Raw genomic sequence first — 24835 nt, 5'->3', positions numbered from 1 at the left:
AAAAAAAAAAAAAAAAAACATAAGTAAGTAAATATATAAATAATTTTTTTTTTTTTTTGAGATGGAGTCTCACTCTGTCACCCAGGCTGGAGTGCAGTGGTGCGATTGCCACTCACTGCAAGCTCCGCCTCCCAGGTTCACGCCATTCTCCTGCCTCAGCCTCCCGTGTAGCTGGGACTACAGGCGCCCACCACCGCACCCGGCTAATTTTTGTATTTTTAGTAGAGACGGGGTTTCACCGTGTTAGCCAGGATGGTCTCGATCTCTTGACCTTGTGATCCGCCCGTCTCGGCCTCCCAAAGTGCTGGGATTACAGGCATGACCCACCGCGCCCAGCCATAAATAAATAAAATTAAAAAATAAAAATAAATACATAAAAAAAAGAAATCACGAGTCCATGCATCACCTTAGAACAGGGTAATTATTCTACAAAATTACAAAACCATTATAACATTCAAGAAAGTTAACACTGCTTTAATATTATCTAATGTCACATCCATATCCATAATCAAATTTCTCCAACAGTCCCAAAAATACTCTCTACGACTTTTATTTTCACCTATCCAGGATCTAGTCAGACTTCACTTAGTTATTTGGTTGTTATGTCTCATTAGCCTCTTTTAATCTAAAAGATCCCTTTAGCCATTTCTTTCTTTTATCTTTCATTATATGGACCATTTTTTTGAAAAGTTTAGGAGAGCTGAGAATTTTTCACATTCTAAGAAAATAAAATAAAATTAAAAATTAAAAAAAGAAAATTTCACATTCTAGATTTATCTGTTTTCTCAGAGGGTCTTGCTCTGTCACCCAGGCTTGGGTGAGAGGACCACTAAATCACAATCAGATTTAGAGTAAATATTTCTGGAAGGAATTCTTCATAAATAATGATGTGTACTTTATAATGTATAAGATTTAGAAACTGATTATATGGCTTATCCAATTACTGGTGCTAAAACACACTTCTGAGATCCCTATATTTCAAATTCAGAAAACAAAGTAACAGGCTTATGCATCCAGGAGTTATTCTACTGGACAAAAAACGGAAGCATAGAATAGCTTGAATAAATAGTCTGAGTCTTGAGGTTTGATTCAATCAAACATACTGTTTTAGAAGCAGACAGATTCTGGAATAAGCACTTCACTAGAACTCAATTTCTGAGCCATTTACCTAGAAATGTTTTGTATCTTCATTGTGATGTTGGTGGTGGTTATATAACTATATGCACTTCTAAAAACTCATAGAACTATTCACAAAAATAGTTGAATTTTATTATAAGTAAACTGCACCTTAATAAAAACATACACACGGCCGGGCACGGTGGCTCATGCCTGTAACCTCAGCATTCTGAGAGGCTGAGAGAGGCGGATCACCTGAGGTCAGGAGTTCGAGAACAGCCTGACCAACACGGAAAAACACCATCTCTACTAAAAACGCAAAATTAGCTAGCCAGGCGTGGCGGCGCATGCCTGTAATCCCAGCTACTCGGGAGGCCGAGGCAGGAAAATTGCTTGAACCCAGGAGGTGGAGGTTGTGGTGAGCCAAGATTGTGCCATTGCACTTCCTTCTGGGCAACAAGAGTGAAACCCCGTCTCAGAAAATAAACAGCTGGGCGCGGGGGTTCATGCATGTAATCCCAGTACTTTGGGAGGCAGAGGCAGGCGAATCATAAGGTCAGGAGTTTGAGACTAACCTGGCCAACATGGTGAAACCCTGTCTCTACCAAAAATACAAAAAATTAGCTGGGCACAGGGGCAGGCACCTGTAATCTCAGCTACTGGGGAGGTTGAGGCAGAATAGCTTGAACCTCGGATGTGGAAGTTGCAGTGAGCAGAGATCACTCCACTGCATTCTAGCCTGGGAAACAGAACAAGACTCAGTCTCAAAAAAAAAAAGCCAAAATAAATAAATAAAAGCATACACACACATAATCTTAACTCACGTATTCCAAGAACACCCTATACATGAATATTAATACCATAGAGTATAATAATAGAGTACATACCTCTTTATCATCTTCAGATTTCCTATCATCCTCCTCATCCTCTTCTTTTTCAGATTTCTCTAACTCCTTCTGTTCTTCTTTTTGTTCCTCTACTTTAAGCTGTTTTGTCAGTCGGGCTATCAACTGGGATTTTAATCCTTTGGAACTAAGAGCTCGACTTTCTAATTCTTTTCGGAGGTCATTTACCTGAATATATGGAGCATGAAAACACAGGAAAAAAGGCGGGGGTGGCTATTGAAATAGGAAACAAACTAGCTACAATTAACAATTATCTTTTGGGGTTTTTTTTTGAAACGGAGTCTCACTCTGTCGCCCAGGCTGGAATGCAGTGGCGTGATCTTGGCTCACCGCAAGCTCTGCCTCCCAAGTTCAAGCGATTCTCCTGTCTCAGTCCCCCAAGTAGCTGGGATTACAGATGCTCACCACCACACCCAACTAATTTTTGTACTTTTAGTAGCGACAGGTTTCACCATGTTGGTCAGGTTGGTCTTGAACTCCTGACCTCGTGATCAACCTGCCTTGGCCTCCCAAAGTGCTGGGATTATAAGCGTGAGCCACCACGCCCAGCCTTTTGTGTGACTTTACAAATGTGGTGAAAAGAACATTTGTACAGCTCACACAACACTTGTGAAAATGTAAAATGATAGCATATTTTTGGAAAATAAAACATATTAACATGCGTAAACATTTTTTTCAATGTTCTTTGACCCAGAAGTTCTCATTTCTGGCTGTCTACCCTAAGGAAACATCCTAAATAGAAGGGGGAAAAACCCACAAAACTATAGATTCACTTATTTCCTCCCTCCAAAAAAGTGAAGAGTCTAAATGTCTCATAAATTAGCCAGGTGTGGTAGTGAATGCCTGTAGTCCTAACCACTTGGGAGGCTGAGATGGGAAGACTGCTTGAGCCCAGGAGTTTAAGGTTCTAGTGAACTATGCACTACACTCCAACCATGGCGACAGAGACCTTGTCTCTAAAAGTAAGTAAATAAACAAATGTCCAATAGAGGAGTAATACCAGCAGGGAATGGTGGCTCGTGCCTGTAATCCTAGCACCTTTGGAGTCCGAGGTGGAAGGATTGCTTGAGGCCAGGAGTTTAAAATCAGCCGGGGGAACACAGCAAAACCCCACCTCTTTAAAAAAAAAAAAAAAAAAATTAGCCAGACATGGTGGAACATGTCTTTAGCCCAAGCTACTTGAGAGGCTTAGGTGAGAGGACCACTTGAGCATAGGAGTTTGAAGCTGCAGAGAACTCTAATGACACCACTGCACTCTGTCCCTTGAATCAATTTACTTTAATAGTATAAAATATTTAAAAATAATTACATGCACAAAATTAATGTTAACTCAACAGGATGCGTCATTTTCTTTTTGTTGAGGCAGAGGCTTGCTCTGTTACCCAGGCTGGAGTGGCATAACCACGGTTCATGGCTCACCGTGGCAATCTTGACCTTCCAAGTTCGAGCGATCCTCCCACCTCAGGCTCCTAAGTAGCTGGGACTATAGGCATGCATCACCATGCTTGGCTAATTTTTTTTTTGGTAGAGACAGAGTCTCAATATGTTGCCTGGGCTGATCTTGAACTACTGGGCTGTAGCAATCTGCCCATCTGGGCCTCCCAAAGTGCTGGGATTACAGGCATAAAGCATAGTGCCCAGCTGCAACCTTACACACACACATACACACACGTATTTTTAGACAAAATTTCATTTTGTTGCCTAAGCTGGAGTGCAGTGACACAATCATAGTTCACTGCAGGCTCCAGATTCCAGGCTCAAGCAATCCTCCCACCTCAGCTTCCCAAGTAGCTGGGACTACAGGCGTGTGCCACTATGCCCAAATAATGTTTTAGACTTTTTGTAGAGACAGGGCCTCACTATGTTACAGAAGCTGGTCTCAAACTCCTAGACTTAAGCAATCCTCCTCCTTCAGCCCCCAGAAGTGCTGGGATCACAGGGAGCCACCTTGCCTGGCTTATTATTTTATGGTTGTTTTTTTTTTCTACTCAGTATCCTCGAGTTGAAGTGATCGTAACTTTTATACACAATAACCAATCAACCAATCACAAAGCTTATACTCAGAAAAACACAAATGGAATAAAACACACAACAGGTGAGGTGGATCACATGTGTAATCCCAGGACTTTGGGAGGCTGAGGTGGGTGGATCAATTGAGGTCAGGAGTTCAGACCAGCCTGGCCAACACGGTGAAACCCCACCACTACTAAAAATACAAAAATTAGTTGGGCATGGTGGCACAAGGCCTGTAGTCCCAGCTACTAGGGAGGCTGAGGCACAAGAATCTCTTGAACCAGGGACACAGAGGTTGAGATCGTGCCACCGCACTCCAGTCTGGGCGACAAAGCAAGACTCTGTCTCAAAAAAATATATATATATATATACACACACACACACACACACACATATGTATAAACTGTATATATATACACACACACACACACTGCCCAGGATGGTCTCAAACTCCTGGACTCAAGCGATCTGCCCATCTATGCCTCTCAAAGTACTGCAATTAGAGGCGTGAGCCACTGCTCCCAGCCTCTTCCCAGTTTAGATGTATATCAATCTATGTTTTAATTTTAAATATATTTTAGGCTGGGTGCAGTAGCTCACCCCTGTAATCCTAACACTCTGGGAGGCAGGGGTGGGTAGATCACTTGAGGCCAGGAGTGTGAGAATGGCCTGACCAACATGGCAAAATCCCATCTCTACTAAAAATACAGAAATTGGCCTGGCATGGTTGTACGTGCCTGTAATCGCAGCACTCAGGAGTTCGAGACCAAACTGGCCAGCATGCTGACATCCTGGCTGGCCATCCTGGCTAACACGGTAAAACCCCGTCTCTACTAAAACTACAAAAATTAGCCGGGCGTGGTGGCGGGGTACCTGTAATCCCAGCTACTCAGGAGGCTGAGGCAAGAGAATCTGTTGAACCCAGGAGACAGAGGCTGCAGTGAGCCGAGATCATACCACTACACTCCAGCCTGGGCAACAAACCGAGACTCCATCTCAAAAAAATCTTTTTTAATTGAAAAAGATAAGTAAAATCCATCCTTATTAAAATTACCTTCATTGTCTTTGGATCAAGTTTAGACCAATGGGTAGGTGTAGAAATTTCTTTAGCTTCACCATCATCCTTCTCTTCTTCATCCTGACATACAAAGTTAAGAATGTAATTACTATTATGAAACCGTAAAACAAAAATAATTTATTTTTAAAAGTCTGTTGCTGATCTGTGCAAGGTCACAAATGTTTCAGATTGTCTTCTCCTAAAGTTATTATTTAGGCAAGTCCACGTACATACATTCTACCACTTTTAACTGATCACAAAGACACTCATCAGCCAATCAAAGCCAGATCTGTGAAACACAAAAGGGTGATAAATTACAACACAAAGGATATCAGGGATGCACAAACACTGCCGGTCTCCACAAACCACACAGTGTGTGATCTTGCCCCAATTTTCAAGCCACCCAAAGACTGATTTAGTCAGACCTTTGAAATGTACCAAAGACGTTGCCACATAGCCTGAAATTTCAAATCTCTCAGACTTGTGGTTGTCCAATTTCAAATATCCATGACTAGAACTGATGACCATGAAAAAGAAAATTTTTTAAATTTTAGAAAATGGCAAAATGTTTAAAATGGCTTAATACTGAATCTTGTTCAACAACTGGTCCCAGATTCCAGCAACTAGACCTATGATAAAAACAAAATTCTGTGCAATTTAAGCACAACTTATTTTCCTCTGAGGTCTCAGCACTCTTAAAGTTAGGATAATAGACAGAAATTTTAAGAGAAAAGAACATACAACTATACTGCTGAAAGCTGGATTACCAGTCGCTGTTACCAGTTATGTTCCTCCATGTGTGTTTGTTATGTAGTGTGTGGTGTGCATTTGTGCCTGTGTTCCTGTGCCTGTGAGAAGCGGAAATAGAAAAAGGGATTAGCGTTCAGTGCCTGTTCTCCATCAGCCTCCTTGCGTTCACCCTGAAGCTTCTCGACCAGCTGCTGCTTGTATCCTCGGGAGAGGGTTTCCCACTCTGAGCGGGTGGGAAGGCAATGCCAAACATCCGGGAAAAATAAAACCACTGTCTCCACATGAGCTGGAACTGTACGCCCCTTGTGGGTCTCCTCAGGGCGATGGTAGCGAATCTCTGCAAAACGGTACCTGTTGCAAGGGAAGAAGCATGTTGGAAAAAAAATTCTAAAATACATTTTAAAGACCCTAGTTCACTTGTAGCACATCAAGTAAAGAAATTTTGCTGCAAGAACTTGAGGTTGGTCTAAAGAAAAAAAAATTATAGAAGCCATAGTTCCTCTTTTGGTACATTTGTACAATATTTAATAAGTTAAAGGAAGAATATGTTCCCCCAAGGCATTTTCAAGTTTGATTACAGAGCTACCCACATTTTAGAGTATACCTGAAGAAGCTGGATAGCTGTTCAGATTTCATGTGCTAAAAAAGAATATTCTCAAATTAAGTCACAAAAGACACACCAAAATACACAGGACAAATAAGCCTCAAGAGAAAATATGGCTGAACAAAAATAATCGCAACTACATCATTTTATAACAAAAGAATTATAATGAAATGAAGTTCTCTCTTGACGATCTTCTCCAGCTATGCATGAAATGAAAAGTATTTTCAACATACATCCAACTTCCAAAGTACAATATAACAAAACATTTAAATTTTCAGTTTATTTTGATTAGTTCTTAATCCTTTTTCCCCAAAACATTTTGGCACCAAATAAACTTTAGCTACAAATGGGGATTTTCCTTTGGGATTACCTGCATGACCAGGATTGCTAAAATAAGCCGAGGGGAAAAGGCTGATCGACAAGAACAACTACATAAACTATCAGTAAAACACTTCCAATCAAGAAATGAATTGGTACTTACCATTGTGTGCACACACTTAGATCAATGCCTGTCAGAGCCTTACAACAACGAATAGCAGTCTTAATCAACACAGAGGGATCTTTTTCTGGGTCTGGTCCATCCAACGAAGGAGACCAGTGGCCTCCAATGGCCATAGCTTCATCCTTGCCTTTCATGCCCACTAAAAACTAATTCAAAACAAAGAATCATTTACATATATTATGCACCCTGTCAAATCACAAATAAGATACTTGAGAAGGAAAGGTACAAACCTTTCCAATACCATTTTTACTACCTCTGGTATCTGTCAGTCAAGGAAGAGTTCAGTTCATTGTGTTCCACACTGCATTTCAGCAATGGAATAGGATTTACACACATCATAACTCATCCTTTTAAAATATTTCTTCAGATAGAGTTCTTTTAAAGAAACAAGCTATAATTCAAACTTCAACAACATCCAAAGACACCGAATCCTATTACCACTAAGATTCTACTATGTTACGAATATAAAACATCAAAATGACTGTTGAACTAGTAGCGTACAAATAAGATATAGTCATAATCTGCAATGAGAAAAACATCTACATCATTAAATTCTGGGTGCCTTAATACTGAAATTAGTCATTAAACTAATCAACACATATTAAAATGTAGGGTTTTAGATTTTATATGTACAAAGTTACAGCTAAGCAAAGTGAATACATCTAAAGTTAAAACAAATGTGTCCTTTTACCTTAACAAGTCTAGCAGGATGTTGGAATCCATCTCGAAGTTCTTGTGGGTCTTCAGCAAGAGCACATGACTTATGATACAAATCTTCCATACTAGGGCTAGCCATCAGCATTACCTATTATAGTCAAATAATTCAATCCTGTCAAAAGTCTAAAGTAATGTGAAAAAATGAGAAGCACTACTAATTATCTTTACATATTAGATGTCTGAAATTTTTAAATAAAAATAGGAAGTAATACTATAGCAGAAATAGTATTAGATACCTCAGCCTCCCAAAGTGCTGGGATTACAGGCGTGAGCCACCACGCCAGGCCTAGATACCTTGTAATTACTTAGTTTTAACTTTTGAAGGGATGCTTTTTCACTCAAACAATGCTCTAAACAAAACTGTAGACTATACATAATATACTGAATGTTTCCCTTAAGACTAACATTTAGTGCATTCATCTAACACTAAGTTTTATCTGAGGCTACCAGAAGTCATACGACGTTCCAAATATCTCACTAACATCAACTTTATCTTCACATTTTTATGAGGTTTAAAATGTTAGAATAACTTGTTTTACAGCTCAAGACATGAGGCAAAGAGAGTTTAAATTAAATTATATAACCAAAATAGGATCAAGCAGTCAAGAAGAAAACAGGTATTCGGGTCTACCTAACAAATACTTTCTGAAGGATAATTCTACATATCCTTTTATTATGAATAACTGCTAAGAAATTTAAGCTGCATATCACAGTTGAATACAAACCTTTGCACTGTATAAGTGGTCGGCATCTGGTGGATCAAGAATGGCCATATTTTTTTCTAAGGACTCTACTTCTCTGTGCATTACATAAAAATTGCAGTAATTTCCCAGCTGAAATGGTCTTGACAAAGGGAAAGCATCCACCCATGTAAACTGAGCATCAAAAAAGTCACTAGGTATATACAAATTCTGATAACGGCGCCTTAGTTCCATCATGTCACAACTGGGACTGAAAAACAGACATAAGTAGTGAGTAAAGAGCCTTAATAAAAAGGTTACACAAACATTCACTCCATTCTGTAGCAAATACAATTTCATATGGTAAAAAGTAAGCTGAAAAAGGACAAAGTCAGTTACCAATGAGCTACAGATTTGGATAGAGACATATGAAAATATTACTTTCAAATTTGTATACTCAAAGCTTTGAATAAATAGTATTCTCAGTGTTATCTTTATTTCGTTACTTTTTGTTACAGAAGACCCTTTGAAATAACTTGAACCTCAGCTCCAGAAAAGATCTGTACAAAAGCAGGTTTTCCTCTGTTGAAACTGTGGATTACTTGAAGATTACGGTTCATGTTGAAAGGATACAAAACATCAATGAGAGTGGTACCAAGTTAGTATTTCTGTATGCCCCTCAATCAGGTTTTCAGAGTGCGGAAAAACTCTGTAACTTTTATTTTACTATAGTAGTTCCTAGATCAAGCATACTTACATTCAAAATTAAATACAAAAATCTACACAAAAGGAAAATTCGTATGTTCCTTGGATTATCTGCACCTCCACACCCCTTTCTCTGTGAATGATTAAGATCCATACCTGATTATTATGTATAGAGGGCATAAATTTCTTGTCTTTTAAGTCTCGCACTGATTTTTTAAAGGATCATTTCCTCTTTCCTAAGAAGTAGAATTTTTAAAAGAGAGGAATTGAAAGGTCAATCTGGCAAAAGGTTAAGAGATGTCTGTTAAAAGTATAATGTAAGATGAAAAGACAACTACATTGTCTTTTTTAAAGACAACTAAAGGCAGAAGTATGAAAGATGAAGTAATCTACATGTAGAGATGTCTTCATTTGAAGTATAAAAATAAACACAGAGCAATAAACTTGTCAGATAATAGACTATTATCTACCTACCTATTTATCTATTTTATCTACAGACAGAATCTATCTATCCATCCATCTATCCATCCATTCATCCATCCATCCATCCATCCATCCAATCTACAGACAGAATCTTGCTCTGTCGCCCAGGCCAGAGTGCAATGTGACATACTCATAGCTTGCTGTAACCTGAATTCCTAGGCTCAAGCAATCCTTCCATGTCAGCCTCCAAGTATTATAGCTAGGACTACTGGTGCACTACCACATGTGGTTAACTTCTACTTTTTGTAGAGGTGAGGTCTCACTATATGCCTAGGCTGGTCTCAAACTCCTGGCCTCAAGTGATTCTTCCACTTTGGCCTCCTAAAGTGCTGGATTACAGGTGTGAGCCACTAGTGCCAGGCCTGTAATTACACTTTATTTGGGTATGATTCTGCTGTCAAAATAATAAAAACGTAAAACAAGTATCTGAGTTTTGTTTTTAAGGAAGTGTTACAAAAAGAAAATATGTATAATTGTTTCCCAATTTCGCATCACCAGAATTTTTGAAGTCATGTTTTACTCCACAGGAGTAAAATTTATAATAAAACAAAAGATGTAACTACAAATAAATCATTTCATGGGCATGAAGTTTCTTATAATCATATTAGTGTAAGAAAATCTTAATTTATACAACTACGAATGAGAAGTATGGAAACTTTAAAATCATTTTTACTTGCAAGAGATCCCCTTTTTTTTTTTTTTGAGACGGAGTCTCGCTCTGTCGCCCGGGCTGGAGTGCAGTGGCCAGTTCTCAGCTCACTGCAAGCTCCGCCTCCCGGGTTTACGCCATTCTCCTGCCTCAGCCTCTGAGTAGCTGGGACTACAGGCGCCTGCCACCTCGCTCGGCTAGTTTTTTGTATTTTTTAGTAGAGACGGGGTTTCACCGTGTTAGCCAGGATGGTCTCGATCTCCTGACCTCGTGATCCGCCCGTCTCGGCCTCCCAAAGTGCTGGGATTACACACTTGAGCCACCGTGCCCGGCCGACGCAAGAGATCCATTTAATGTTCTGGGAATTTACTTCAAAGTGGTAAAACTAAACTGTGAAGGTTTAATTTATTATTATTATTTTTCTTTATTTTTTGAGACAGAGTCTCCCTCTGTCGCCCAGGCTGGGTTGCAGTGGTGCAATCTCGGTTCACTGCAACCTCTGCCTTCCGGGTTCAAGTGATTCTCTTGCCTCAGCCTCCCAAGAAACTGGGATTACAGGCACTCACCACCATGTCCAACTAAGTTTTGTATTTTTTAGTAGAGTCAGGGTTTCACCATGTTAGCCAGGCTGCTCTTGAACTCCTGACCTCAAGTGATCTGCCCACCTCAGACTTCCAAAGTGCTGGGATTACAGGCGTCAGCCACCGCACTTGGCCCATGAAGGTCTAATTTAGAAGACGCTAAATAGCTGTTCAATTTCATATCCTATGCATCAACTCTTCCCAAAAAAGCATTCAATATTGAGAACAGATGGGCTAAAATCAGAGCTCCCCTATTTAATATCTTTGAGGCTGTGAAAGCGGTGTTGGTTTCAACTGGTTTCTCTGAAATATGCAGACTACAGATTTTTAAGTATAAGAGTAAACAGCTATAAGAAGAAAACTAGTGTAAATGAAGAGTAGTTGCTGGGCCAGGCATGGTGGCTCACGCCTATAATCTCAGCACTTTGGAGGCTGAGGCGATTGGATCACCTGAGGCAAGGAGTTTGAGATCAGCCTGGCCAACATGGTGAAACCCTGTCTCTAAAAACACAAAATGAGCCGAGTGCGGTGGCACATTCCTGTAATCCCAGCTACTCGCGAGGCTAAGGCATGAGAATTGCTTGAACCCGGAGGCAGAGGTTGCTGTGAGCCACGATCGCCCCATTGCTCTCCAGCCTGGGCAACAAGAGTGAAACTCCATCTCGAAGAAAAAAACAAAAAAAGAAGTAGGTGCTCATTTGACCATAAGTAAGAGTAAATGAATGCCAACTATGTAACATAATTAAGCAAAGTCACCAAGCAAAATTTTCTTGGCATTAAGTAGCTTGACTAAAATTCACCAGTTACTAAATCTAGAAGTGAATATATAGAAATTTTAACCACTGATAGGCAAGTATTATGAATGGTAATTATCACTCTGTTTAAATGTAATAATATCATCTTAGGCCACTGCATCGCATATAGCTATCTGCTTTTAGCTAAACAGCCTTGAACGCTGCTTTTAATGATTTTCCTGTTTTACAGTCAGTTTTTTTTTTTGTTTTGTTTTTTGTTTTGAGGCAGAGTCTCGCTCTGTCGCCTGGGCTGGAGTGCAGTGGCCGGATCTCAGCTCACTGCAAGCTCTGCCTCCCAGATTTACGCCATTCTTCTGCCTCAGCCTCCGTGTAGCTGGGACTACAGGCGCCTGCCACCCCGCCCGGCTAGTTTTTTTATTTTTAGTAGAGATGAGGTTTCACCGTGTTAGCCAGGATGGTCTCGATCTCCTGACCTCATGATCCGCCCGTCTCAGCCTCCCAAAGTGCTGGGATTACAGGCTTGAGCCACCGCACCCGGCCCAATTTGTTTTTTTCCGTCTATTCATCTATTACTAAGTTGCCACCACAACCCACCATTAATTTCTGAGACTATACAACTGCCACACAATGGGTTAAGTCCTTTGGATACCTGAACTAAACCTCACAATAATTCTGCTAGTCTTTTTTTTGCAGGTAAACATCAGAATTCCTGGTAAGTTGGCCAGGTACAGTGACTCATACCTGTAATCCCAGCACTTTGGGAGGGCGAGGCAGGTGGATCGCTTGAGGTTAGGAGTTCGAAACAAGCCTAGCCAACATGGTGAAACCCCATCCCTACTAAAAATACAAAAATTAGCTGGGTGTGGTGCTGAGCACCTGTAATCCCAGTTACTAGGGAGGCTGAGGCAGGAGAATAGCTTGAACCCAGGAGGTGGAGGCTGCAGTGAGCTGAGATCACGACACTGCACTCCAGCATGGATGACAGAGTAAGACCCTGTCTCAAAACAAAAAAAAGAAAGAAAAAAGAAACTCCTAGTAATTTGTCATGACTTCTGATTCAAAAGGTAAATAATATATTTATGTATATACATACACATACACTATACACGTGAATACATTATGTATGTGAGTATATATGCATGTCTATGTTTCTATTATACTACATTGCCACAGCTAAACTTGAAATAATTGGTTTACTACTGTATTACTGCCTCATCACATACAATGCACTATACATGATCTTCAAGTTATCAGTAAGTCTGGATCTTAACTGATTCTAACTTTAGGGGAATAACTTTATGACAGAGGAATTTCCTTGAGAGGCTGTCTTTTTCAATACCAGTCGATTCCTTCATGGGGATATAAAAATAATGCAGCATTGTAGAGAATTAAGTTATTTCAAATTGCATTTCTGCCCTTACATGAAGAACATTAACTGTCAGGAAATCAATGTTGCAAGAAAAATATCTCTGTAACATATTCTGTCAAATTACATGAAATCAGTAACTCAAGAAAACAATGGGTGGGGAATAACCTACCAATCTAAAGAAAACTTTGAAAACTGAACTGTGTAACGTGGAACAACACGTCGAACTCTCCGAGGTGATCGTTCTCGCTCTCTTCGTGGAGATCTTTCCCGGGAACGTTTCCTCTGAGGTGATCTTTCTCTCGATCTACGTCTTTCTCTCTCTCTCTCACGACTGAAAACAAATTTTTCTAAAATTACTAATATTTCTAATATTATGGAAAAGCTCTTCAATGAAGTAGAGTAGGTAATATAAGCAAGATTCCACAGTATATTTGTTTAACTTTTTAAAATTTGTAGTAAAATAGACATAACACAAAATTCAGCATTTTAAAATTTTATATTATAAGCACATAGTTCAGTGGCATTAAGTATGCTTACACTGTTGTACAACCATTGCCACCATCCACAGTATACTTTAGAAAATATACCTTCGATCATCTTTTCTGTTAGGCACTTGATCCCCTCTGTCATTTCTTCCTGAAAATCGGGATGGGGGATCTAATCGTCGTGCTGGTTGTGGCTGTGAAACTATACGAACAGGAGGCTGCAATAAACCAGCTTTAAAAAATAAAAGAAAAAAATGTTTAGCGTGTCTAAACAAAGTTCAAAAGTACCTGATAAAATTAGATGAACAAAGTTAAATAACTGAGATCACTAAAATTGTCTTTTCAAAGTTGGCCTGTTAATATATATTTTCAAATAATAGGTACTGGCCGGGTGCAGTAGCTCAGGCCTGTAATCCCAGCTCTTTGGGAGGCCGAGGCGGGTGGATCACCTCAAGTCAGGAGTTTGAGACCAGCCTGGCCGACATGGTGAAACCCCATCTCTACTAAAAATGCATAAATTACCTGGGAGTGGTGGTGGGTGCCTGTAATACCAGCTAATCAGGAGCCTGAGGCAGGAGAATCACTTGAATCCAAGAGAAGAGGCTGCAGTGAGCTGAGATCATACCACTGCACTCCAGCCTGGGAGGCAGAAGCAAAACTGTGTCTCAAAAAAAAAAAATAGGTACTATCAGGTCAGGCGCGGTGGCTCACACCTGTATGTCCAGCACTTTGGGAGGCAGAGGCGGGTGGATCATGAGGTCAGGAGTTCGAGATCAGCCTGGCCAATATGGTGAAATCCCGTCTTTACTAAAAATTCAAAAAAATTAGCCAGGCGTGGTGGCGCGTTCCTGTAATCCCAGCTACTCAGGAGGCTGAGGCAGGACAATCACTTGAACCCAGAAGGCGGAGGTTGCAGTGAGCCGAGATTGTGCTACTAAACTCCAACCTGGGCGACAGGGCGAGACACTGTGTCAAAAAAACAAACAAACAAACAAACAAAAAATTACCTTTTTTTTTTGAGACAGGGTCTCACTGTATTGCCCCAGTTGGAGTGCAGTAGTGCAATCATGGCTTACTGCAGCCTCACCTCCCAGGCTCAAGCAATCTTCCCATCTCAACATCCAAAGCAGCTGGGACATAGGCATGCACCACTAAACCCAGTTAATTTTCTAAAAAATTTCTTTGAGGAGACGGGGTCTCCCTATGTTGCCCAGGTGGGACACTATCTTGACAAATTCTTCCCAATATTGAAAATCAACAATTTCATTTTGAAATAGTATAAATATTTCCAAGTAGGAATAGTGCAAATTTACCTTCTTTACTACAATGCACACTTAATTTATGGAAAGATGTATAATATATGCAAAGTTGTAAGTATTTTAGACAGAGTAACTAGAACAAGTAACTAAGTCCTTTACAACACAGATTAAAATACTCATTCCCCCTTTCAACATCTGATCACGCTATAAGGACTAAAAAATGTGTTTTTCTTTAAAATTTGCTCAACCTCAGTAGAATGATTCACATAAAACATCTCTAAAGTAGACAGAACTATTACACATCACAGAAAATAAACACAAGCACAAACAATTTCATTCTTCCCAACTGAAAACATGATATATGAGATCCAACATCTCTCCACTAGAACAGTTTTCTGATGCTGGTCTATGACAACGATATTAATTCCTAATAGGAAGCCTAGTATGGTGATCATCTGAATTACTGCTCTGTAGTTTGTAGCAGGAAAAAAATCTCTCCACTACTATGTTTCCTAAAAAATTTGTTCAGTATGGTCTGATTTTTATTATGAATGGAAAAATGTGCATGTCAGTAGGATTCTTATGCATTGTTATGCTCATCTCCCTTTTCATGTCCCTGTCATCCCAGAAACATATAGGGAGTTTTCAATTTTGGAACGCCCTCACTGGGACATCTCCTTTAAGAAATACTCAATGGAGAACTGTAAAAATGACACAGGAGAGGCCGGGCGTGGTGGCTCACGCCTGTAATCCCAGCACTTTGGGAGGCCAAGGTGGGCAGATCATGAGGTCAGGAGAGCAAGACCATCCTGGCTAACATGGTGAAACCCCAACTCTACTAAAAAAATAAAAAATACAAAAATTAGCCGGGCGTGGTGGCAGGCGTCTATAGTCCCAGCTACTCGGGAGGGTGAGGCAGGAGAATGGCGTGAACCCAGGAGGCGGAGCTTGCAGCAAACTGAGATCACGCCACTGCACTCCAGCCTTGGCGACAGAGCAAGACTCTATCTCAAAAATAAAAAGACACAGGAGTCAGCTTGAAAAAATTCTTACAAACTATACATATAAAGGATCAAAAAGAAAACAACTGAATATAAAACAATGGATAAATAAAAAAGCCATGAGGCCACAGTAAACAAAGAAAAGACCTAACATAAAGCAAGAAATGGATGCAATAAGAAGGATGAATAAGCCAGGCACGGTGGCTCATGCTTGTAATCCCAGCACTCTGGGAACCTGAGGGGAGTGGATCACCTGAAAGTCAGGAGTTCAAGACCAGCTTGGCAAACATGGTGAAACCTCGTCTCTACTAAAACTACAAAAAATTAGCCAGGCGCGATGGCGGGCGCCTGTAATCCCAGCTACTCAGGAGGTTGAGGCAGGAGAATCACTTGAAGCCAGAAGCGGAGGTTGCAGTGAGCCGAGATCTTGTCACTGCACTCCAGCCTGGGTGACAAGAGCAAAACTTTGCCTCAAAAAAAAACAACAAAACAAAACAAAAAAAGAAGGATGATTATAAAAAGCATCATTTAGAAATTCTTGGCCGGGCTGGGCGCAGTGGGTCACATTTGTAATCCCAGCACTTCGGGAGGCCAAGGCGGGTGGATTACCTGAGGTCAGGACTTTGAGACCGGCCTGGCCAACATGGTGAAACCCTATCTCTACTAAAAATACAAAAAATTAGCTGGACGTGTTGGCAGACACCTGTAATCCCAGCTACTCGGGAGGCGGAGGTTGCGGTGAGCTGAGATCGCATCATTGCACTCCAGCCTGGGCAACAAGAGCAAAACTCCATCTCAAAAAAAAAAAAGTCTCACACACAAAATGTCATAAAAGTAGAATCACACATTATGTTCGAAACCAAACAAGGATGCATACTTACAGAATAAAACTATTATCAAAAAAAACGAGTTACAAATGGTTGTCATGCAATTTGTGAGACAGGGTCTTGCTCTGTCACCCAGGCTGGAGTGCAATTGTGCAATCTTGCCTCACTGCAACCTCCGCCCGCTGGGCTCAAGTGATCCTTCCACATCAGCCTGTGTACACCACCATGTCTGGCTATTTTTTGGATTTGTAGTAGAGATGGGGTCTCACCATGTTGCCCAGGCTGATCTCGAACACCTGAGCTCAAGCAATCCGTCCACCTCAGTCTCCCAAAGTGCTGGGATTACAGGTGTGAGCCACTGCCCTGCTACCAGACACAATGTTGTATTTTTTTTGTTGTTGTTTTTTGAGACGGAGTCTTGCTCTGTCGCCCGGGCTAGAGTGCAGTGGCTGGATCTCAGCTCACTGCAAGCTCCGCCTCCCGGGTTTACGCCATTCTCCTGCCTCAGCCTCCGGAGTAGCTGGGACTACAGACGCCCGCCACCACGCCCGGCTAGTTTTTTTGTATTTTTAGTAGAGACGGGGTTTCACTGTGTTAGCCAGGATGGTCTCGATCTCCTTCCTCATGATCCGCCCGTCTCGGCCTCCCAAAGTGCTGGGATTACAGGCTTGAGCCACCGCGCCCGGCCAATGTTGTATTTTTTTGACCTGAGTAGTGATCACATAGGTGTTCATTAAATAACTCATTACGCTGTAATCTGTCATTTTGCTATGTATCATCATTTACAATAACAAAGAAAATGCAGGCTGGGAGCAGTGTCTCACACCTGTAATCTCGGCACTTTCAGAGGCCAAGACAGGCAGATTACTTGAGTCCAGGAGTTCAAGACCAGCTCGGGCAACATGGCAAAACCCGCCTCTACAAAAAAGTACAAAAATTAGAGGGGGGCTGAGACGGGAGGACTGCTTAAGGCCAGGAAGTCGAGGCTGTAGTGAGCTGAAATCACACCACTGCACCCATGCCTGAGTGACAGACCGATACCTTGTCTCCAAAAAAGAAAATGCAGCCTGGGCATCATGGTGAAACCCCGTCTCTACAAAAGATATAACAATTAGGCTGGCAGGGTGGCGCGCACCTGTAGTCCCAGCTACTCAGGGAAGCTGAGGTAGCAGGATCACTTGAGCCGGGGAGGTGGGGGTTGCAGTGAGCCAAGATGACACCACTGCACTCTAGCCTTGGTGACAGAGAGAAACCCTGCCTCAAAAAAAAAAAAGAACATGTCACAATTACATTTTTTAATGCCAATTAAGTAGGCTTCTTTAAGCTAAGGCTAACTGTCATCTTTTTCTCTTTTTTTTTTGAGACAGTTTCGCTGTTATCACCCAGACTGGAGTGCAATGGAGTGATCAGGGCTAACTGTAACCTCTGCCTCCTGGGTTCAAGTGATTCTCCTGCCTCAGTCTCCAGAGTAGCTGTGGTTACAGGCGCCTGCCACCACGAGCCAGTTAATTTTTGTATTTTTCCAAAAGTGCTGGGATTACGGTGTGGGCCACCGCACCCAGCCCTATGTATCATTTTAAACACTGTTTTTATAAGAACACATCTGGACCGGGTGCGGAGGCTCATGCCTGCAAACCCAGCACTTTGGGAGGCCAAAGTGGGCGGAAAACTTGAAGTCAGGAGTTCGAGACCAGCCTGGCCAACGTGGAGAAACCCTGTATCTACTAAAAATACAAAAATTTGCCGGGAATGGTGGCATATGCCTATAGTCCCAGCTACTTGGAAGGCTGAGGCAGGAGAATAGCTTGAACCTGGGAGGTTGAGGTTGCAGTGAGCCCAGACTGCACCACTCCAGCCTGGGTGACAGAGTGAAAAAGAACACATCTGGAGTTTCAATCAATTGGCAAAAAAACTTAAAACTCAGCAAATTCATTTGATGCGGTATGGTTTATTTTTATTATTATTATTTTTTTGAGACGGAGTTTCACTCTGTCACCCGGGCTGGAGTGCAATGGCCAGATCTCAGCTCAATGCAAGCTCCGCCTCCCAGGTTTACGCCATTGTCCTGCCTCAGCCTCCCGAGTAGCTAGGACTGCAGGCGCCCACCACCTTGCCCGGCTAGTTTTTTGTATTTTTTAGTAGAGATGGGGTTTCACCTTGTTAGCCAGGATGGTCTCGATCTTCTGACCTCGTGATCTGCCCGTCTCGGCCTCCCAAAGTGCTGGGGTTACAGGCTTGAGCCACCACGCCCGGCCGGATGTGGTATGGTTTATTAAGTAATTTAATAGTTTTGATATTTAAGTCCACAAGGGTGTATCTTTCAATTTCTTATCACTAAGAGAAAAAAAAAAAAAACTTCCACGTAGCTATGGAAGTAGATGTGTCCTATTCAGGATTCTTTAGGCTTCAAGTTTTCTTGAAATCCCTGCCTATTTTTGAAATTAAAAGCAGTTATTTTAACAACTAAAAAGTTACATATTCGTCTGAAACAAAAGCAAAGATACCTTTCTGCTGAGGCTGCTGTAATAAGGGCTGTGGTTGAGTCTGCAATAGTGGTGTAATAGAAGCTGCTGAAATCTGTGCCTGCAGCAATGACTGGGGCTGGGGCTGAGTCTGAACACCAAATGTTGTCTGTGGTGCAATTGGCTGAAGTACAGCAGGAGGAGTCTTCAGTAACGGCTGGGTTTGCGACTGATTCTTCAATTAAAAAATGAAAGAATAAGAAAAAAGAAAACTTTGTGAATTAGAAGACTCACTTACCAAGCTTCTATTAATACCTAACTCAATATTTTCTGTACCTGATTTGGTAGTGTTTGAATTCTCTGTGCATTCCATTTAAAAGGCATATTAGGATTATAAGTAGCTTCAACCAATACTCTGTCACCTACTTGGGGGGTTTTCCCTTTGACAGCACTGTAAAAAAAAAAAAAAAAAAAAAGTTAAATATAAATACAATTAAAATAGATTTCTCCTCAAAATGATTTACATAGTTAGTACTTTAAAGTAAACCATATTTCAAAAAAAATAAACAGTAAACTATATCAGAAACGGAAGTCTGGAAAGCTCTTTAAAAAGATGGGGCCGGGTGCGGTGGTTCATGCCTGTAATCCCAGCACTTTGGGAGGCTGAGACGGGCGAGTCACTTGAGGTCAGGAGTTCAAGATCAACCTGGTCAACATGGTGAAACCTTGTCTCTACTAATAATACAAAAATTAGCCGAGCATGGTGGCGCACACCTGTAATCTCAACTACTCAAGAGGCTGAGGCATGAGAATTACTTGAACCCGGGTGATGGAGGTTCCAGTAAGCTGAGATCGTGCCACTGCATTCCAGCCTGGGTGACAGACGAGACTCGGTATCAAACAAAAATAAATAAATAAAACAAAATAAAATAACAATAAAAAGTAGTTGGGGGATGGGAGCAGTAGATTACACCTGTAATCTCAGCACTTTAGGAGGCCAAGGTGGACAGATCACTTAAGGAGTTCAACACCAGCCTGGCTAACATGGTGAAACCCCATCTCTACTAAAAATACAAAAATTAGCTGGGTACGAATCGCCCATACCCAAGAGGCGGAGGTGGCAGTGAGCTAATATCGCACCACTGTACTACAGCCTGGGCAAGAGTGAGACTCATCTCAAAAACAGTAATAAAAGAGGCCGGGCGCAGTGGCTCACGCCTGTAATCTCAACACATTGGGAGACCAAGGCAGGTGGATCCTGAGGTCAGGAGTTCAAGACCAGTCTGGTCAAGATGGCGAAACCCCATCCCTACTAAAAATACAAAAATTAGCCGGCGTGGTGGCAGGAGTAATCCCAGCTACTTGGGAGGCTGAGGCAGGAGAATCGCTTGAACCTGGGAGGCAAAGGTTGTAGTGAGCCGATATTGCGCCACTGCACTGCAGCCTGGGCGACAGAGTGATACCCCATCTCAAAATTAATTAATTAATTAAAATTTTAAAAATAAAAAAATAACAAAAAGTAAAAGTAGAAGGCCAGGTACAGTGGCTCATGTCTCTAATGCCGTAACTGTAAAAACCAAATGGATCACTTGAGATCAAGAGTTCAAGACCAGCTTGGGCAACATTGTGAGATCACATTTCTACAAAAAGTTTAAAAATTACCCTTTATTTCTAGATCTGAAGAAAAAGGAAAAAAAAAAAAATAGATGCCGGGCGTGGTGGCTCACGCCTGTAATCCCAGCACTTTGGGAGGCTGAGGCAGGTGGATCACCTGAGGTCAGAAGTTCACGACCAGCCTGGTCAACGTGGTGAAACCCTGTCTCTACTAAATATACAAAAATTAGCTGGGCATGATGGCAGGCACCTGTAATCCCAGCTACTCAAGAGGCTGAGGCAGGAGAATCATTTGAAGCTGGGAGGTGGAGGTTGCAGTGAGCTGAGATTGCACTCCAACCTGGGCAACAAGAGCAAAATTTGCTCTCAAAAAAAAAAAAAAAAAAAAATGTTGGGCGTGGTAGCGTGGACCTAGAGTCCCAGCTATTTGAGAGGCTGAAGCAGGAGGATCCCTTGAACCTGGGAATTGGAGGCTGCAGTGAGCTATGACTGCACTTCTGGGCCCCAGCCTGGGCAAAAGAGCAAGACCCCATCTCAAAAAATAAAATAAAAAGGACCGAGCATGATGGCTCACGCCTGTAATCCCAGGACTTTGGGAGGCCGAGATGGGTGGATCACAAGGTCAGCAGTTCGAGACCAGCCTGACCAACATGGTGAAACCCCATCTCTACTAAAAATAAAAAAAAAATTAGCCAGGCGGGGTGGCGGGCACCTGTAATCCCAGCACTTTGGGAAGCTGAGGCGGGTGGATCACTTGTGGTCAGGAGTTTAAGACCAATCTGGCCAACATGGTGAAATCCCATTCTCTAATAAAGATACAAAATTAGCTGAGTGTGGTGGTGCATGCCTGTCATCCCAGCTACTCTAAAGGCTGAGGCAAGAGAATTGCTTGAACCCAGGAGGCAGAGGCTGCAGTGAGTCGACAGATTGCACGACTGTGTCCAGCCTGGGCTACATATAATTTCTGCCACAACTAAACAGGTGTTTTATGGTAAATGCAAGAAGCCATAATATGACAAGACATAATTAAGTTTACCTAAGCTGAAAGAATACATCTTCATCCACAAATCCAAATGTATCATGTAGTTTTGTAACCACCCCTGTGAAAACACGCTGCTTCTGAGGCTGGGTTTGCTGTTGACTGGACCTTGGTGTTGGATATGATACAGTTATTTGTGCTGTTGGCTGAGGAGTAGATAGGCTAAGGCTTGTAGGCAGTGCAACAGCTGGCTATAAAACAAAATCAACATCAAATTAAGGCAATGATTTGAAATCATCTAAAAACTCAATATGACTACTTAAAACTAACCCAGAATATTAAACTTTTCATATTATGTTAGAAGATATACATGTACATCTTGAGAGTCAGGTCTAAAATTAAACGATAAATTATTTTTAGCCTATCTCATCAAAATCCCTCAGATGAGTGTTCTAATACAACATCTATACTAGCATAATAAAGGCTCAGGAAAGTCCTAAGTATAGCAAAGGAACTCAGCATTCCTTAAACTTTGACCACAAAATTATTTTCTCATGAAATTTCTTTAATACCTTAAGATACTAGCAATGTGTTATGGCTACACTTAGGGAAATAGCATTTGAACAAAAGAACTTCTATAGTTTTACTACTTAATTTGGAAATTCTACTTTGTTGATGATTGAAAATATGAGTTAGGGCCGGGCGCGGTGGATCAAGCCTGTAATCCCAGCACTTTGGGAGGCTGAGACGGGCAGATCACGAGGTCAGGAAATCGAGACCATCCTGGCTAACATGGTGAAACCCCGTCTCTACTAAAAAATACAAAAAATCAGCCGGGCGTGGTGGTGGGCGCCTGTAGTCCCAGCTACTCGGGAGGCTGAGGCAGTAGAATGGCGTCAACCCAGGAGGCGGAGCTTGCAGTGAGCTGAGATCCGGCCACTGCACTCCAGCCCAGGCGATAGAGTGAGACTCCGTCTCAAAAAAAAAAAAAAAGAAAATATGAGTTAGGTGTTAACCAACTGTAGTTCTTTAATAAAAACAGGTTGATTGCACAATTCAAGTATGTTTTTTTTTTTTTTTTTTTTTTTTTTTTTTTGAGATGGAGTCTCGCTCTGCCGCCCAGGCTGGAGTGCAGTGGCTGTATCTCAGCTCACTGCAAGCTCCGCCTCCTGGGTTCACGCCATTCTCCTGCCTCAGCCTCCCAAGTAGCTGGGAATATAGGCGCCCGCCACCTCGCCCGGCTAGTTTTTTTTTTTTGTATTTTTTAGTAGAGACGGGGTTTCACCGTGTTAGCCAGGATGGTCTCGATCTCCTGACCTTGTGATCCGCCCGTCTCGGCCTCCCAAAGTGCTGGGATTACAGGCTTGAGCCACCGCGCCCGGCCACTCAAGTATGTTTTTAAAAGACAAGTAAGTAATTCAAGACTAAAAATACAGTACAAAAGGTTATACTGTGAAAAGCTTCTCTCCTATTCCTGCTCCTCAGCTATGAAGTTCCCTAAACCTGAAGCAATCACTGTACTAATTATTAGTGTAAAGCCTCCTAGAAATGTTTTATTGAAATATGCATATAGATAAATGGAAGCATATAATACATACTAGACTGTATCTTTACTTCTACCTCAGATTATCTGGAATATCGTTCCATATCAGTACACAGAGGTTTTACTTTAACAGCTGCATAGTATTTCACTCTATGTATTTTTTTTTTTTTTGAGACAGAGTCTAGCTCTGTCACCCAGGCTGGAGTGCAGTGGCCGGATCTCAGCTCACTGCAAGCTCCACCTCCCGGGTTTACGCCATTCTCCTGCCTCAGCCTGCCGAGTAGCTGGGACTACAGGCACATGCCATCTTGCCCGGCTAGTTTTTTGTATTTTTTGGTAGAGACGGGGTTTCACCGGGTTAGCCAGGATGGTCTCGATCTCCTGACCTCGTGATCCGCCCGTCTCGGCCTCCAAAGTGCTGGGATTACAGGCTTGAGCCACCGCGCCCGGCCTCACTCTATATATTAACCAGTGATCAGCAAACTATGACCCATGGGCCAAAGACAGCCTATAGGCTGTTTTTACGTAGTTTATAAGCTAAGAACACTTTTTACACTTTCGAGATTGTAAAAATAGAGAAAGAGTATAGTGAAAGGCAATAAATAGTATGCAAAGCCTAAGGTAGCACTAACGAAAGTTCAAAACTTTTTAATGTTGCTGAAAAATTAAGCAGATAATGTCACACAATAACTTTCCCTGCTAAAGTGGAAATAATGTGCAGAAATTTTCCAAAAGAAGACGACTACAAAAATCGGTATTAATGAAAAGTCAGTAGTATTAAGTTTAAAATAAAACCTCAGCCGGGCGTGGTGGCTCACACCTGTAATCCCAGCACTTTGGGAGGCCAAGGCAGGTGGTCAGGACCTTAGGCGAGACCAGCTTGGCCAGCATGGTGAAACCCTAGCTCTACTAAAAATAAAAAAATTAGCCGGGCGTGGCGGCAGGCGCCTATGATCCCAGCTACTCAGGAAGCTTGAACTTCCTGGAGAATCGCTTGAACCCGGGAGGCAGAGGTTGCAGTGAGCCAAGATTGCACCACTGCACTCCAGCCTGGGCAACAGAGGGAGGCTCTGTCTCAAAATAAATAAATAAAATAAAACCTCATATTTATTCAAACTGTATCACAGCTGAACCTACAATGAGAAACCATCAAAGATAAAATAGCATACTTCTACCTTTATTTGGCATTATATTCCTAAATTATTAGGTGAATCTAACAAGTAACTAAACCCTGAAAGAAAAAGTAGAATAGGAATAAAGCTTTAGTCTACTGTTCATTCAGACATCCAAAACAAATAAAGTGATACCAACTAACCTGTGTTAAGAGGGTTTGCTGGGGTTGCTGTAACTGAAAACAGAAAAATAAACACACACAGAAAAGGGTCAATCAGAATTGTTGCTTCATAGATGCTTTATAAAAGAAATAATTCCTATAAGTTATTCTACTTATTTTTATTTTTTTAAACAGAAACGAGGTCTCACTATGCTGCCCAGGGTAGTCTTGAACTCCTGAGCTCAAGCAATCCTCTTGCCTTGGACTCCCAAAGTGATAGGATTGCAGACACGAGCCACTGCACCCAGCAACCCAGCACAGTTATCTCATTATTAAGAAAAATGTGAAAAGTAACAGAGATCACTAGGTATAAAATTTCCTACAACTATTTCTAACAACTGCAGACCTCATATATAAGTAACTCATTCAATGATAGGCACTTAACTACTTTTATTAATAAAAATACAGAACCTGATTTTTTTTGTTGTTATTATTTCCTAGGAATA

At 41.6% G+C, this 24835-nt stretch overlaps 1 protein-coding gene and 1 non-coding gene across 12 annotated transcripts in view; both read right to left on the bottom strand.

Moving 5' to 3' along the window:
• CCAR1 (cell division cycle and apoptosis regulator 1) overlaps positions 1-24835 on the bottom strand; it is an 83501-nt gene that overhangs the window by 31355 nt on the left and 27311 nt on the right. For 10 of the 11 annotated variants that reach the window (XM_026455313.1, XM_026455309.2, XM_026455316.1 and 7 more), the window contains 12 exons: positions 24372-24404; positions 21571-21764; positions 19257-19371; positions 18963-19155; positions 13474-13603; positions 13056-13217; positions 8390-8615; positions 7639-7752; positions 6927-7093; positions 5982-6192; positions 5089-5172; positions 2004-2189 (listed from right to left, as the gene is read on the bottom strand). In XM_026455313.1, the coding sequence (XP_026311098.1) occupies positions 2004-2189; positions 5089-5172; positions 5982-6192; positions 6927-7093; positions 7639-7752; positions 8390-8615; positions 13056-13217; positions 13474-13603; positions 18963-19155; positions 19257-19371; positions 21571-21764; positions 24372-24404 (1815 nt within the window). The remainder of the gene's footprint in view (positions 1-2003; positions 2190-5088; positions 5173-5981; positions 6193-6926; positions 7094-7638; positions 7753-8389; positions 8616-13055; positions 13218-13473; positions 13604-18962; positions 19156-19256; positions 19372-21570; positions 21765-24371; positions 24405-24835) is intronic. The other variant, XM_023205067.2, reaches the window with a different exon arrangement.
• LOC111538000 lies at positions 7225-7291 on the bottom strand. The gene has a single exon (XR_002730178.1). It is a non-coding gene; the product is annotated as a small nucleolar RNA SNORD98 (small nucleolar RNA).

The sequence above is a fragment of the Piliocolobus tephrosceles genome, chromosome 9 (assembly GCF_002776525.5).
Source record: "Piliocolobus tephrosceles isolate RC106 chromosome 9, ASM277652v3, whole genome shotgun sequence".
In the NCBI taxonomy this organism is placed as follows: Eukaryota; Metazoa; Chordata; class Mammalia; order Primates; family Cercopithecidae; genus Piliocolobus; species Piliocolobus tephrosceles.
This window is presented reverse-complemented; position numbering and strand designations above follow the sequence as displayed.